The sequence below is a fragment of the Cebus imitator genome, unplaced genomic scaffold (assembly GCF_001604975.1).
Source record: "Cebus imitator isolate Cc_AM_T3 unplaced genomic scaffold, Cebus_imitator-1.0 Scaffold140, whole genome shotgun sequence".
NCBI lineage: Eukaryota > Metazoa > Chordata > Mammalia > Primates > Cebidae > Cebus > Cebus imitator.
Window position 1 is genome coordinate 2,628,321 of NW_016107455.1, and position 13,727 is coordinate 2,642,047.

The following is a 13,727-nucleotide window of genomic DNA, read 5'->3' on the forward strand; positions in this document are numbered from 1 at the left end:
TTTTTTTTGAGGCATGGTCTTACTGTGTTGCCCAGGCTGGAGGGCAGTGGTGTGATCCTATCTCACTGTGGCCTCAAATTCCTGGGCTCAAGCAATTCTCCTACCTCAGCCTCTAAAGTAGCTAGGACCACAGGAGACTACCACCACACCTGGCTAATTTATTATTTTCTTGTAGAGATGGGGTCTCCCTGTATTGCCCAGTCTTGAACTCCTGGGCTCAAGGGACCTCCCACATGAGCCTTCCAAAGTGTTGGGATTACAGGCATGAGCCTCTGTGCCTAGCCAGAAGATTGCATGTCAAGGAGCAGTCTCTTAGCTGGAGACCATTGGGTGGGGGAGTGGGATCAGGAGGCGGCGAGAGTGAGCAGGTGAGGGAGTGGATCTGGAGGAGGAGGGGGAGTGAGCAGGTGAGGGAGCGGATCTGGAGGAGGAGGGGGAGTGAGCAGGTGAGGGAGCGGATCCGAGGAGGAGGGGGAGTGAGCAGGTGAGGGAGCGGATCCGAGGAGGAGGGGGGACTGAGCAGGTGAGGGAGTGGATCTGGAGGAGGAGGAAGGAGTGAGCAGGTGAGGGAGTGGATCTGGAGGAGGAGGAAGGAGTGAGCAGGTGAGGGAGCGGATCTGGAGGAGGAGGAAGGAGTGAGCAGGTGAGGGAGTGGATCTGGAGGAGGAGGAAGGAGTGAGCAGGTGAGGGAGTGGATCTGGAGGAGGAGGAAGGAGTGAGCAGGTGAGGGAGTGGATCTGGAGGAGGAGGAAGGAGTGAGCAGGTGAGGGAGTGGATCTGGAGGAGGAGGAAGGAGTGAGCAGGTGAGGGAGCGGATCCGGAGGCAGCCATGGGAGTGGTACTGGGTGAAGTGTCAGCTCTGCCTGACCCTGCAGGTGGTAGGGTATGCAGCATAAATTTTTTTTTCCGAGTAGTTCCACTGGGCAGAGGTGCTGGTGTCTGTGTCCCCACAGAAGCCCTAAAACCCCCGCCCTACTCTGTCTTGGGGTGGGTACCCAGGGTCCCAGGTGTGAGTATTAGGGCTCTAGGCAAAAGCCGGAATGTGGGGCTGGTACGTGGGATCTGGGCGGTGCCACCTGTGCTCAGAGGAGAGGGACTCCCTGGGACAACTCCGCGCAAGCAGGATTCGGAGCGTGGCTACACAGGGCGCCACAGAAATGAGCTGTTCTGCCTGCCCAGAGAACCCCGAGCATCACTTTCCTTCAGCAAGGCCAGTGTTGGAGGCTGGGCTGTTGGGTGGGATGTGTCCCAGTGTAGGGCCCCGGGAGGAAGGCGTGGCCAGGAGCCATGGCTGCCCTGAGTGGGGCCATAACTCCTCCGCAAACCCTGTGAACTCTCAGGACGCCGGGTCCCTGGACCCAGACCCAGCCCTCCTACCCCCCAGTGCCTAGCAAAGGCCGCAGCATCTGTGGTCTCTGGAACTGGCCTCGAGTGATGCACCCCTGTGAGGATGTCGCCGGCGGCAGGTCGGGGGCAGTGGATGTGGAGAAGTGGGTTCCAGTGGGCTGTGGTGCCTCTTAGGGTTGATGTCAATTTCGTCCTTCTCTCTGTAGGAGAATTATAAGCTGCGGGATCAGAACGATGACTTGAATGGACAGATCTTGAGTCTCAGCCTCTACGAAGCAAAAAACCTCTTTGCCGCCCAGACCAAAGCCCAGTCTCTGGCTGCGGAGATAGACACCGCCTCGCGCGATGAGGTAACCTCGTCCACCGGCTCCTGCTTTGGGGCCTGGGCCCTCCTCTGTGATTCCTCCTCCCAGCCCTCACCTGTCCAGAGTGAGAAAACCCGACCAGGGCCTGGCAGAGAGTCCCATCTACAACTACCCCAGGTGACAGAGGGCAAAGCTGTGAGCAGGCCAGGGGGCTCCCAGGGAAGCTGAGTCAGCTCCGAGTTCTGCCTGTGCTGGAAGCCATGCAGGTTTGGACGAGAGTGGAGCGTGGTTCTTAGGTCTGCCGGAGAAGTGCCGACACCACCAGCCGAGTATATCAACTGTGACCCCAGGTTAGGCTGTCAGTCCTCCCCTCTTCCTGACCCAGAGGGGAAGGACATTAGCGTTACTCTGGCACCTGCTTCTGCGGTGTGTTTTCACTTCTCCCGATGAATCTGAAGCTTTAGGAACAGTTCCGTGTTCCAAGCTGGGAAGGTGGACCTGGTACCTCCTGGCTAGGGAGGGAGAGGTACCCAGCTCTCTCCAGAGCCAAAGCCCACCCTTCCTGCCTGCAACACGGGGCGAAGAGCTGACCTCTAGCCTCAAGGAGCTCCCAGGCGAGCTGGGCCCAGCCCCAGGACAGAGGCAGCATGTCAGCAATGTTCTAAAGGACACCGCCCTGGAGAAGAGCAGCGTGGGGCTGGGGGTGGGAGGGTGTTCTAGGCCAGAGATAGCTGCCCTTTGGAGTCTTAGGGGGCCCTAGGACTTTGTCAGTCTTGATTTTAAATGACTTTGGCCAGTGCTCTCTACTTTTACAAAAATTACCCACACCTGGCCCCCTCTACAACCTGATCACATTGGAATCTCCAGGGGTGAGGCCTGGCCACCGGCATCTGTCACTCCCCAGGTGGGGCTGAGCCACTTCGCCTCTCGTCCTGGCATCCAAATGCTGAGGCTGTCCTGGGGCCTGCCTTGCCCAGGGTCTCTGATGCCCTCTGTCGTCAGGCACTGGCCTGCTCCAAGCCTGAGAATCTAAACTCTACCTGTACCCCATCCCAGGCCCGGCCACTGACCTGTCTTTCCCATTCCCTTCAGCTAATGGAAGCCCTGAAGGAGCAGGAGGAGATCAACTTCCGGCTGAGGCAGTATATGGACAAGATCATCCTCGCCATCCTGGACCACAACCCCTCCATCCTCGAGATTAAACACTAAGGCACGGGGCTGGCTGCAGAGCAGCCTCAGGACCCTGGGACCAAGGGGCGGACCCTGCTCGAGGATGCAGGCCTCAGCTGGGCCTCACACTCACACTGTAAATGTGTCTCTGGCCACCATGCGTTACATGTACCCGTGTGTGTGTGTGTGTGTGGGGAGGCTGTGCGCGTGAGCGAGGGGTGAGTGGCCTTGGCCGTGGGCAGTGTCCACATGGTTAGCCATGCATGCACTTTGTGGCCCCTTTGCAAGGGGCAGAGGGTACTGGAAGTGGGAGGGGGTAAGGTCTGCTATCAGGAGTTACTGTAAAAACAAGAACTGGAAGCTCGTGTTTCCGGTACTGGGTAAAATGATTCTACCTCTGGGGATGAGGATTCACATTCGCTCTAGTGCAATGGGCTCTTTCGCCGCACTCCTCGTCCCGCTGGGAGTGGGAGCAAAATCATGATCTTTCCTGGGAGTTTGAATTCCCCATGTTTGTGTCCTCGCCAGCTCTTTGGCCACCTTTCAGACCCCACTGTTCAAGCAAAGAGAGGATGAAGGGGCATCTGGAGGGTCCACGAGATGGGATCCCCACCAAACGCCGTGGCCCCCAGCCGGCAGCCCTCTGTGATGTGTGCACAGAGTGAACAGGACTCAGGTTTCAGAGGAGATGGCGCGGGCATCCTCATCCTGCAGAGTTCATGCACCCCTCGCCCGTGCTACCTACCTCCCACTTGCTCTTTTGGTTTGGTTTTTAAGACAATGAAGCAGTATTCACTGGGTGTAACATGAAGGGATAAAAACGAAGGAGAAAAAGAGCGTTTGGGATGGAGTGTCTAAGGCAGGAGTTGATATCCGGCAACCAAAGAAATGGTTTTTTGGGAAGGAACACAGCTCCCATCCTGGTCAGTTTCCTTCCCACGGCTGCATCTTAAGATGGATGCGTGGAGAGACCGTCTGCCTGGCTCCCTGTCTTGATTTCTCCACACAGCCTGGTGATGGCAGGCCTTGGGTTTGGATTTCAGAATCCGAGCTCTGGGCTCCACTGTGTGGCAGCAAGACCACTTCGCTCCAGCGTGTAGAAACACACCTGTATTTGGTTCTCAGCACTGACAGGAGACAGGTGGGAAAGTTGCGGGAAAACCTTAGTCTTCCATCCTCCGACCCGTGGTAGAAATTCACACCATGGATTTTTAATGGATCTTTTGTTCTAGGCAGCTGGGAGTAGACATGGTACTTAGAGTTTTCCAATCTCTCTCAATTTTATATGGCTTGTGATTCATTTTCTTAACCCAAATATATATAAACGTGTGTGGTCTTATTCTTTCCCTTTCAGTTTCATGTTTTCTTCAGCACATCTTATGGTATGAGAAGGAAGGTTTGGGCATGTTGGGATGGTCAGTGGAGGAGAAGATGCAGAGAAGAGAAGGCAGTGAGGGTGAGGAGGGAATCTGGGGACTTGGGTGTGACCCCTGCATGACAAAGGCAGGGCTGTGGCCAGGACCAGCCTTCATTCCATTCCATTCAGTGTTTGCGTTTGTTGGATCCTGCGGCTTCTTTTTAATCCTATGTTGGGGATTAGTTTCATGCTGCAAATGGTGGGGTCGCATTGGTCTGACCCAGGACTTTGGAGCCGCCCACACTGGGAAGACGGCTAGGCAGTCGGTCTTCTAGGAGTCTCTCAGCCCCTTAAGACGGGGGTCTCCTTAGGCTCCTCTGAGGGTCTGCAAAGAAGCAGTGGAAGAAGGCAGGAGGAGAGGGTCTCTTGAGAATTTGCCAATAGGAAGGAATGGCCACCGAGGAAAGGAACAAGACAGATCCTGAGATGGCTTTGGTCTGGGTGTTAGGTCGGAGGGAGTATTGGTCCTTGGGGGCCTTGCCCCAGGGATGACTATTTTATTTGTAAAATGTTATCTGCTCTTTGGCTGCTTGGAATTTCAGAGAAGGCTGCACAGCCTGGGTTACACAGCCTGGGAAGAATCTCTGCCCCGGAAGGCTGGAGGAAGCAGCTGGCAGCCTGCAGCGTGTTTCCGGCTCCTCCCTCTAGGGGGCGCCATGGGAACAGGCTCCTGGAGGCGGCCTGAGTCCGAAAGTCCCCCTCAACCCCCCACCCCAACCTGGTGCAGCAGCAGAGGGGACTCTCGAACAGGGCTGGCTTTTAAATGAGGGGCTGAATTCCAGCTCTCACACACCTCAAGTCCAACCTTACTTTCTTCAGCCAGAATACATTTCTTGTAAAGCCTGGACTGTCAGTTTGGCTTTTAAAGATCATGTATGTTTGTAAAAATATCCTTCTGGGCTCAAAAGCTAGCTTGAGGGGGCAGATGCCCCAGGGGTCCCAGCTCCACAGCCCCTGGCAGGTCGCAGAGCCCTTGGTGGTAGGGATGGAGAGCCTGATCTTTCTGTTTCTGCCCTTACCCCTCAGTAGTGGGGCTGCCAGGTAGTAGATAGGATGCCCAATTAAGTTTGAATTTCAGATGGACAAATCATTTTAGAATATGTTCCACCTAGTACTTGGGATGATGTTATTTTTAGAGAGAGGGTCTTGCTCTGTCGCCCAGGCAGGAGTGTAGTAGGAGTATGATCGCAGCTCACGATAACCTTGAACTCCCAGGCTCGAGATCCTCCTGCCTTAAATGCCCGAGTATCTGGGACTACAGGCAGGTACCGCCACGCCCAGCTAATTTTTCTTATTTTTTTGTAGAGACAGGATCTCACTGTGTTGTCTCACTCGAGCAGCTGGCCTCAAGTGATCCTTCCGCCTTAGCCTCCCAAAGCACTGGGATTATAGGCATGAGCCACCATGCCTGGCCAGGACATGTTTTAAATGGAGAGATTTAAAAACTTCTCATGATTAGACTGAATCCTCAGATGTCCTGGTTTAGTTGTGAATGTAGCCCAGACATGGAAGTTTTTAAAGAGCTACTCAGGTGGTTCCTATTTAATTGGGTGTCCCACGTGGGTTTTTTTTGTTTTTGTTTTTTTTTGGTTGGTTTTTGCTAAACCTGGCAATCCTACTCCGTAGGGATTAGCAGCAATTTACCTGAAATTTAGAGGTGTTTTTTGGGTGGGGCAGGGTTTCTGTAGTAGACTCAGATTTTACATGGCCCTGAGCTGCCCTTGCATTCAATTGGAAGCCACACAAAATTAGCTGAACCAGGAGTGAGCTTTGTATACAGTATCTAGTAGGAAATGAAGTGCCTTCTGGTTCAGCTAGTCTCTATGCGGTAAGAGGCTTTAAGAAATTTCTAGTAAAAAAATTTTTTGGGGCCAGGCACGGTGGCTCACACCTATAATCCCAGCACTTTGGGGGGCCGAGACAGGCGAATCACCTGAGGTTGGGAGTTCCAGACCAGTCTTACCAACATGGAGAAACCCTGTCTCCATAAAAATACAAAATTAGCCAGGTGTGGTGGCGTGTGCCTGTAATTCTAGCTAATCAGGAAGCTGAAGCAGGAGAATCGCTTGAACCTGGGAGGTGGAGGTTGCAGCGAGCCGAAATCGTGCCATTGCAATCCAGCCTGGGCAACGAGAGAAACTCCGTCTAAAAAAAAAGAAAAAAAATAGGTTTTTTCTTTCAACTTTGGATTGGCCAGAGTTAACCCCCTAGGTTATTTTATTTTAAGTTGGTAGATTTCTTTGAGAATTGTCACAAGGAAATTCCTTTTTGTGACTTTATTTATGACCTACTGAAACATGAACAGGACAGGCGTGATGGCTCACTCCTGTAGTCCTAGCACTTGGGAGGCAGTGGCAGGTGCATCACTCGAGCTCAGGAGTTCGAAACCAGCCTGAGCAACATAGTGATACCTCGTCTCTATCAAAAATAAAAAATAAAACACCAAGCTCAAGAACCTTCATGAAGGCCTGAAGCAGTGGGCTCAGCTTTAGCTGTGCATTGGAGTCACCTGGGGAGATGTTTAAGCTGCTGATGCCCGGGCTGAACCCCCAGAGGTTGGATTGAATTGGTGTGGGGTGTGGTCCAGGCATCCGGATGTGTAAAGACCTCCCCAGGTGGTGGTGATACGCAGCCTGAGGTTGAGACTCCCCTGTCCTGGAAGTTCATTGGCCACAGGTAGAGAAACTGGTCGAAGTGGCTGCTGGGCTTGTCAAGCCAGGGCTGAATGACAGCGAGCTCTCCTGCTGGGAGGGTACCTTTTCCTGTTATGTTGTTGAATGGTCCTGGCCTGCAGGATGGGAAGCCAGATGCCTTCAGGGGCTGGCGGATCCAGCTGTTCTCACCATCCTGGAGGTTAACAGACCAGAGTGGGTGGGCAGGACCTCGCCCTGGTGCTTCTGGAGTCAGTGGGTGGCACGTGTTGGGATATACTGGCTACAGGCTCATTCCAAAGAGCAGGTAGAACAGAGTCAGCAGTAAACTGATAGATGGGGCTGTCCCCCGGAAAGCAGCCTCCGAAACAGCTGCTACCTACTTACGTAGCTGAGCAGGAGGAGATACTGTCTTTGTGGGTTTTGCCTGTGGTCTGTTTCCTGACTGGGTTGGTGAGGGAGCCCCAGCTCTTTCCCTGTTAGCCAAACCAGCATCCCACTCACACACCGGACACCCCAGGTACTAGTCCACTGGTGCTGGTGGTCCCGGGGGGCACAAGCCCAGGTTCTTGCTTCCAATGAGGACTTAGCCGAAGCCTCCGGGGACCAGGTGAAATTGGGAGAAATGAAGCCCTCTTTCTATGCGCTGTATGTGTGTGGGGTTAACGCATTAGCAAATTTAAACTTAAAACTAACTCTAGGCTGGGCACAGTGGCTCACGCCTGTAATCCCAGCACTTTGAGAGGCCAACGTGGGTGGATTGAGCTCAGGAGTTCAAGACCAACCTGGCCAACATGGTGAAACTTTATTTTTAAAAATAATGATTATGAAGCCGAAGGTTGTGAAGTGAAAAAAAAAAAAAAAAATTGTACCAGGAAAGTCCTGCATGGTCACCATGCCAAGAAAATGACTTTGGTTACCTGGTAGATCCACAGTGACACTTTCTTAAGGGCTGCTGTCGTGGATTCTAGATTGAGGAAAGGGACCACCTAGGACTCAGCTCTTGTATTCGCCACAGTCCTTTCTCCCAGACTCTGGCCCTCCTTTTGGGACCTAGGGAATCCCCTCCAGGGTGACGCTGCTGGCTGGTAAGACTGAGGCCTGCTGCACCAAGGGGCCTCAAGTTAGAAGGGCCGTGCCTTCAGTGGATGACTGAGCCCTGACCCTCGGGACCCGCTGGGTCCTGACTTCCTGCCCTGAGCACACGCATGAATGGAGGAAGAAGGAGAGGCTGGAACCAGGAGCCTGCCCTCCCTGCATGGCAGGACAGCACCAAGGCCCTTCGGCCATATTCTCTGCTGCCCACCAGAGAAAATAGGCTGCTTTCTAGAAAGATTTGTTTCTAAAAGTGTAGACCCAGGGGAAGCGTAATGCCACCATGCTCACCAGGCGAGGTTTCCCCTAGGACCTTCATGCCCCGACCTCGTAGGTTGCTCCTCTCCCCATCTGTTAAGGTAGAGATGTCTGCTCCAGAGCCACCAGCTGGGGATGCCACCCAGGCCATGTCTCCTGCAGAATCCAAGTGCTGTTGTCCCAGGGTGACCCTGCCCCCTGCTGGGGCACACCTGCTTTGCTGTGCTGCACAGGCTGATTTCGTCTGCATGGTTTGGGGTCTTTGTCCTTGTGCCTTTTCTTCCCCGTCGCCACTGTACAGGATTTTCCACATCGCCCACTGCCTCCTTTCTGCATCGTCTCGTCTCCCTGGCCTTTCCTGGGCCCTGTAAATGTGTACTTTATCCACGTGCCTCCCCCATGTGAGGCCAGCTGTCCCGGCACGTTTATCCACAAGGATCAGGCCCTGCTTACCCTCACTCAGCCTGTAGACTGGGTAACTTTGTGCAGAATCTTTCATTACCGTCTTAAGCATGGGGGGCTTGGAGCCACTGAGTCCCTCTTCCAGCCTGCAGCTAGTTTAGGAGCCTTGCATTCCAGAAAAGTGCAAGTTTGTGTAAAGCAGCTTCTCCCACAAAGCTCTTCCTACACTGATAGCGATGTTGGGCTGAGCGTCACTTGTTAACTTGGGGCTCTGGTCCCAGCAGGGATGTCACAGGCTTGTGACTGCTCTGTGCGTGCACCGTCTCTGCCCCCCAAGGAAGCCCTGTCGGTGGTTCCTGGTGTACAGCCTTGGTTCTGTGTTGAGGCCACTACATCTGGGTCTAGAACAGCTGTGGGCCCCACTTGGGCACAAGGCAGAGGCATTTAGCTGCTACCCCTGCCTGCTGTGAACACCTGCCCCGCCCGCCCTTGTCTACTGAGGTGCTCAGACCAGAGTGTCATTAAATACCCAACAGATGTCAGGGAGCGGACGATGCATTGCGGGAGACTCACTCACAGCTGTGGGCCCCCTTCCAGCTCCTCCCACTTTCTTGGTTGGTCTTCTGGGGCCTATGTGGAATGAATGCCACCCGTGGCCTCATGCCCAAGGGTTTGTTCGATGGCTCTGATTCTGTGGGATTCAACTTGAGTTTTTTGCCCCAAGAGACTGTCTGGAAACAGGCTTAGCTTTAGGGCTGGGGTGGAACCTGCCCTGTGGGCCCCAGGGTGGGGACAGTGGGGGGTGAGGCCCTGAGGCTGGCCAGGGTCTGGGCTTTTTGCCTCCAGCTTGCTTCTACCCTAAAAGGAACAGGCTCTAGGCGGCAGGCTCCTCCCAGGGAGCTGTACTGTACAGACTAAGGTGTAAATAAACAGTTTACTCTTCTTGCCCGACTGAACCGTGAGTTTCTGTGGCTGGGGGAGGGTGGACAGAGGAGGCCTGTTTCCAGGGCTGACAGGGACAGATGGTGACCCATACAAGGAGCTGTCCCCCATCCCCAACCAAGTTTGTGGTTCCCAGGGTGTCTGGTGCCAGCCCCAGGGGCAGGGTGGAGTGGGGGCGGTGTCACCCTCCAGTCCCTGGGGAGAAGACGTGGATCCCAGCAGCCTCTGTAATGCCACCATTCTAGCCACAGGGCTATGATGTTTGGAAACTGTGTCCTCTGTGTGACCATGTTCTTTCCCACTGAGGTCTTCCTAGGGGTCCAGTGGGGTCCCAGTGCCATGCTTCCTCCATGTCCGACACTGTGGCTCCCTAGGGTGACGGCCCAGTGCCTGCGCTCAGGCCTGGCTTTGGACTGGCCAGTGCTGGTCTCTGCCACACCATCAAGTCCCAAGGTGGTCCCCAGTTAAGTCATCCAGACCCCTGGATTTCTGACTTCTGTCTGCCCCTTCCTCTATTACGGGATTCCAGGCATGGAAGCGGCTTCACAGGTGGCCCAGGCCCTCCACCTCCCAATGCAGGCCCTGGTGCCATGCGTCCTCCAGGGAGGGCAGACAGCTTCACACTCACTGGACTTACACAGCCTCCTGGCTCAGGGGGCGCCACCTCCAAATTCTGGGAGTGTTGTGCGTCATCTTAGATGTTTATTGCCTCCTTCCCCCCTTTTTTTTTTTTTAGATGGAGTCATGCTCTACTGCCCAGACTGGAGTGCAGTCGCACAATCTCAGCTGACTGAAACCTCTGCCTCCCAGGATCAAGAGATTCTCCCGTCTCGGCCTCCCAAGTAGCTGGGATTACAGGCACGCACCACCACACCCGGCTAAGTTTTGTATTTTTAGTAGAGATGGGGTTTCACCATGTTGGCCAGACTGGTTTCAAACTCTTGAGCTCAAGTGATCCGCCCACCTCGGCCTCCCAAAGCGCTGGGATTACAGGTGCGAGCTATTGTACCTAGCCAGTTCCCTCCTTCCTCCTAATATGCCTTCTTTCCTTCCTAACTAGGGCTGCCAGATTTGGCAAGTAAAAATACGGGATGCAGCTGGGCATGCATCATGCCCATTACAATGGCTCATGCCTGTAATCCCAGCACTTTGGGAGGCTGAGGTGGGTGGATTACCTGAGGTCAGGAGTTTGAGACCAGCCTGGCCAACATGGTGAAACCCCATCTCTACTAAAAATACAAAAAATCAGCTGGGCATGGTGGCAGGTGCCTGTAATCCCAGCTACTTGGGAGGCTGGGGCAGGAGAATCACTTGAACCCGGGAGGTGGAGGTTGTGGTGAGCCGAGATCGCGACATTGCACTCCAGCCTGGGTAACAAGAGCGAAACTCCATCTCAAAAAAAAAAAAAAAAAAAATACAGGATGCCCAGTTAAACTTGAGTTTCAGATAAGTAATCCAATGAGCATCTTTACTTGATTACAAACGGGGTCTTTACATTGCAAAGATCCTATATCCAAAATAAGCTTGCCGAGGTGCTGGGAATTAGGACTTCCACATATCTTTTGTGGGTACACAATTCCACTCATAACACCTATTGAAGGAGGTCCTTAGGATTGCCTCAGTTTACCATCTTGGAGAGGGGGAGTGAGCACTGCTGTGTGTACAGGCTGCACCCTCTGCACAGGTGTGTTCCCCATCCACTCACTTTGGAGAACATTTCCTTACAGTCCTATTAAAAAATGATGTCATCCCTGTGCCCCCTTGAGGTCATAGCACCTGCAAAGGTGTCACATTGTTGGATTCCATCGACTCACCAGGCCCTCAATTAGAGGGCCCAGGCCAAAGCAGATGAATGGGTGGAAGATATCTGTGCACAGAAATCACAACCCACCAGCATCATCTACTGAGCAACACTGTGTGTGCCAACTGGGAATTGGCACAGGCAAGGCCTCTGCCCTGTGAAGTCCCCACACTCCTGCGGGAGGGGAGAGACACAACTGATCTCCAGGGTGATGAGCAGTACCAAGAGGAAGATATGGGGGGCTTCGGGAGCCGGGGGCAAGTGGATTGAACCCACTCGGGCCTCAGGTATGGCTCCTCCCAAGGAAGGGGCCTTTCAGCAGAGCCCCAAAGGACTGTAGGATCTAAAGTGCCATGGGGGGGAGACCTAGAGAAAGCACAGCCCTATCAGGGTACTATGGCTGGGAGGTGGGCAGAGAGGGGGATTGGGGAGGACTGGAGTCTAGCCAGGCGGGATAAAGAGTCTGGGACCCAACGGTGGATCTATTGCATTCACCCACTATAAGCAGATGTTTCACCAGCACCTACAGACACTGGCTGCAGGGGAGTGCTGGGCTCACGGCACTCTAGGGAGCCTCTAGAATGTACAAGAGAGGTTCTGAAAACCACCCCACCCCAGCAATTCTGATTCCATTGGTGGAGAGTGGGGCTCGGACACTGGGATGTGTTTTAAAGCTCCCAGGTGATTCTAATATGTAGCCAATAGTGAGCTCACGAGGTATAAAAAGGGCATCTAGACTCACCTGAAGAGACTTCAACTGAGACTTGGGGGAGGACAGGCTGGCCAGGTAAGGGAGACAGGAGGGTGGGGCGGAAGCAGGAGAGGGAACAGCAGGTGCGGAGGCCAGCTAGCTCCATGGCGAGCGGGGCCGTGGGGACTACACTGAAGGATTTTAAGCCGGCGGTAGCCTGGTCAGGTCAGTTTCAGAGTGGGGTGGCAAGAGGGTGAGGGCAGACTGGACTGGGGTGTGCCTTAGCTGGGCCTGACCTGAGAGAACACACAGGTTGGGAGGCTTACACAGACACTTATTTTCTCACAGTTCTGGGAGCTGGAAGTCCAATCTTGAGGTGCCAACCGGGCTGGGTTCTGTGAGGCCTCTCTCCTCGGCCTCACTGGCCACATGTCACCTGCGATTCAAGCCCAGGCAGCAGGGGAGAAGAATCATCTCAGAGCAGGACTTGACTGACTTGGTCAGGGAGTGGACTGCTCAGATGGGGCGGGGTCATTGCAGACTGGGCAGGCTGAGGGAGCAGGCAGGACGCATGCTGAGCCCTGGAGCCTGGGTCCCCTCTCCAGGAACAAGGGGTTGTCATGCGGGCAGGACTGGAGCAGAGCCAGGAGGCGGGACCTGCAGCCCTGCTCACTGCTGCGTGGGGCAGAAGAGAGGACCAGGAACAGGGGGCGCTTCACTGTGACTCAGCCTGGCTGGCTGGACTGTGCCTTAAAGTGGGCTGAGGGGTCAATCCTGCACCAAGTCCACTAGGGGCGCTTGTGGGCTCTGGGGCCCCGGACCTCTGGAGCCGGCTTGAAGCCAGCCCTTCCTGGAACTAAGGAGGTGGCTGGGATTGGGCTGCAGGAAGTTTCCCTTACTCTCCTGCCACCCCTGGTTCAGGTCCGGCTCTCACTTCAAACCCCAAGCTCCAAGCTCTGATTTTGATATCGGGCTTCATCAGGCTCCGTACTGGTGTGGCCTTTGGGTTTAAAAAGGTGCTGGAGTTTCTGAAAGGCGCAAACCGGGGGCGCAGAAGTGCTGACATATGAGCCTGTTTCCTGCAGCCTGATAGACGGCACCAAGCTCACGGGAGCTTGTAGACTCTTGGCCCTTGCTTTCTAGCCCAACTGGCCCCTCCGGGGAGAAATGCCTTTTCCAGCTCTGCCACCACTTGGCCATGGTTTCAGGGTTGGCTTTCCCAGGTCAGCACCTGACTAAAAGCTGGACTTTGCCAAACTGGCAGAGTCTAGGCCAGACCCTCGGACCTTGGTTCTGTGGTTGGGGGGCTATAAGTGTGGGCTCTGAAGGCCATCGGGGCTGGAAGGAGCATGGAAGAATATCTGGTCTGAACTGTCCCGCTAGCGAGGCCTCAAGATGAGCCAATTTTTTGAGGTGGGGCAGAGACAAAGGAGACCCACTTCGTATCTCTTTACATTGGTGTAAAGATTGAACCCAGCCCCAGGACTGAGTCCAATTCGTGTCTATGCCCAAAGTCACAGAGCCAGTGAATGAAGTTTATTCTTCATCTCTTTTAATCTGGGCTAACTCTGCGACTCCTTTGATGAATAGATGCAAAAATGCATCACTTGAGGCAAAAGCGACATTCTGGGACTTTTTTTTTTTTTTT

General features: G+C 54.2%; 1 protein-coding gene across 1 annotated transcript in view; it reads left to right on the forward strand.

Annotated features, from left to right (window-relative positions):
* Positions 1 to 4,166, forward strand: part of RAB11FIP4 (RAB11 family interacting protein 4) — a 134,914-nt gene extending 130,748 nt beyond the window's left edge. Inside the window, 2 exon segments of the mRNA XM_017542058.2 lie at positions 1,554 to 1,697; positions 2,745 to 4,166. Of these exon segments, the coding sequence (XP_017397547.1) occupies positions 1,554 to 1,697; positions 2,745 to 2,861 (261 nt within the window). The 3' untranslated portion in view covers positions 2,862 to 4,166.
* Positions 4,167 to 13,727: the final 9,561 nt, after the last annotated feature.